General features: G+C 35.5%; 1 protein-coding gene across 1 annotated transcript in view; it reads right to left on the minus strand.

Annotated features, from left to right (window-relative positions):
* The window catches only part of LOC105501539 (putative uncharacterized protein ENSP00000344348), a 26,892-nt gene extending 24,732 nt beyond the window's left edge, over positions 1 to 2,160 (minus strand). Inside the window, exons 1-3 of the mRNA XM_011927532.1 lie at positions 2,149 to 2,160; positions 1,945 to 1,986; positions 1,377 to 1,526 (exon numbers count right to left, since the gene is read on the minus strand). Coding sequence (XP_011782922.1) covers positions 1,377 to 1,526; positions 1,945 to 1,986; positions 2,149 to 2,160 — 204 coding nt within the window. The remainder of the gene's footprint in view (positions 1 to 1,376; positions 1,527 to 1,944; positions 1,987 to 2,148) is intronic.
* Positions 2,161 to 2,301: the final 141 nt, after the last annotated feature.

The raw sequence follows: 2,301 nt of genomic DNA on the forward strand, positions 1-2,301 counted from the left end.
GCTGAGATGTAAGGTCAGTGAGAGTCAGAATAGTCAGAGAAAGCTTCATGAAGAGGAAATTGCCTGCCAGGTCTGAATGAATGAGGCTAGATGAGTAGGAACTGAGAAGGCAGGAAGGACAGCATGGGTAAAACTGGGGCTGACATCTGCCCAATTAACGCTGAGGATAAAGTCCAATGGCAGAGAAATAAAAACATACATCCATACAATAACCTGTAAATGAATGTTCACAACAGCTGTTTTCACAATAGCCAAAAAGTGGAAACAACCTAAAGGTCCATCAGCTGACAAATGAATGGAAAACTGGTGTAGCCATGAAATAAGACTATTATTAGACAATAAGAAGGAATAAACTACTGATATGTGCTACAACATGGATAAAATTCTGAAAACATTCTGCTAAGTGAAAGAGCCAGTCAGAAAGGACTTCATATTGTATGACTCTGTGTATATAAAATATGCAGACCATACACATCTATGGAGACAAAAGTGGACGGTGGTTGCCTACAACTAGGTGGAGAGACATGGGGTAGGGGTAGGTGGAGAGATGTGGAGAGGGGTTGCAGTCATGGCTAAGAGATGTGGGGTTGCTTTTCAGAGTGGTGAAAATGTTCTAGCATTGATTGTGCTGATGATTACACAATGCTATGAATATACTAACAGACACTGAGTTGTACATTTTAAATGGCTGAACTGTCTGACATGTGAATTATCTCTCAGTGAAATTGTTTTAAAAATCTCATGGTAGGATCAAGGTAATTTTCTCAGCTCTCTATTTTGGATGTACATGCTCTATCAGATCTGAATATTTTTATGCCATTACAGTATATTTTAAATGAAAGGAAGATGAAGGCAATGCCTAACTTTTCAAGTAGTTTGTAAATTAACCTAAAACGTGTGCATTTCAAAGAACAGTATGGTGACTTTCTGTACCAGTTAACCTAGAATCCATGAAATGAATAGGCATAGCTTCTGTGTCCATTCACAAAAGTGAAGAAATAAGACAACTTTCTGCAATATTCCATTAAACATTCTCCTCTGACTCAATCTGGCTTGCCTCACCAAGACAATAAGGAAATTATCTAAAAATACTGTTTAACAGGAAAAAAGTCAATTTTCTGTGAGGAGTGATTTATCATTCTCAACTTTCCCAAGAGTAAACATTGTAAGAGAAAACATATGCAACTATTTTTCAAAATGTCAGAACAAGAGCCAGAGTTGAAGAAATAAGTACGTTATAAAGATAATAAAATGGTAATAATCAATTATAATGAAATTACAAAATCAAGCTGTCCACTGAAATTAGTATCCTAAAACACTTTATATTATTCAGCCAGCTACAGATTAATGGTCTACATGTTAAATTCCATACATACTTGACTTCCTACTTGAAATAATTTCTTCTTTGAAGCCCGTGTCTCATCCAAATTAATACGACAATGTGATGTACCTTCCAGTGGAGATTCTGACATAGAAAATTTGTTAAGGTGATCAGCCAGTTCTTCTTGAAGTCGTCTCACAATCACCTGATAAAATATTTTTGTTACCAATTTTATAAAGTGCCTTATTATTAAATTATGTTAATAATATTTAACTCTAGCATACATACTTTGAAAATTATTACCACACACACAGATTCACTTTCGTTTCCTCATATGTACACATTCTTCTTTATTACTGAATTCAGTGAGGGACACAGAAGGTGTTATCTTCCTGCCAAATCATTATTCTCTTTCATGACAGATGGATTTAGCCCACTATTCATTCATCTTAGACCCTCAACTCAACCTGAGTTCCTCACATATTCAGTCACCTGTTGAAATCCTTCCAACAGATTCCTATCTCAGAATAAAAGTAAATTTCCAACAGCCTTCAAGGCCCTAGGTAACATGGCCTCTAACTCCCTCCCTGACCTCAGCTCCTACATCTGTGTCCCGTACTCACTTCCATCCCATTCTCCGTGAACTCTGCCACCCCCTCATTAGTCTGAAAATGGGGATTCAATGTCAAACTCATAAATCACAGACAGCTACAAGTATCCTTGTACGGGAAAGAGTGATATCTAAATGACAGTCATTGAGACTTACAATGCCAATTATGAGCTAATTATTCATAAAATATTCACAGTAAATTATATAAAATACCTACCAGTGGGAACATTATATCAAATTTTTTTTTGCTAAAATTTATGACATTTATTCCAAATTGTGATTTTATAACAAGTAGATGTTTTTAAAATTCTAAGTGGTCAGAAAAATACATAATGTGAGACTGACATATTTTTAGACTTAAGTCACATTG

The sequence above is a fragment of the Colobus angolensis genome, unplaced genomic scaffold, assembly GCF_000951035.1.
Source record: "Colobus angolensis palliatus isolate OR3802 unplaced genomic scaffold, Cang.pa_1.0 Scaffold72, whole genome shotgun sequence".
Taxonomy (NCBI): domain Eukaryota; kingdom Metazoa; phylum Chordata; class Mammalia; order Primates; family Cercopithecidae; genus Colobus; species Colobus angolensis.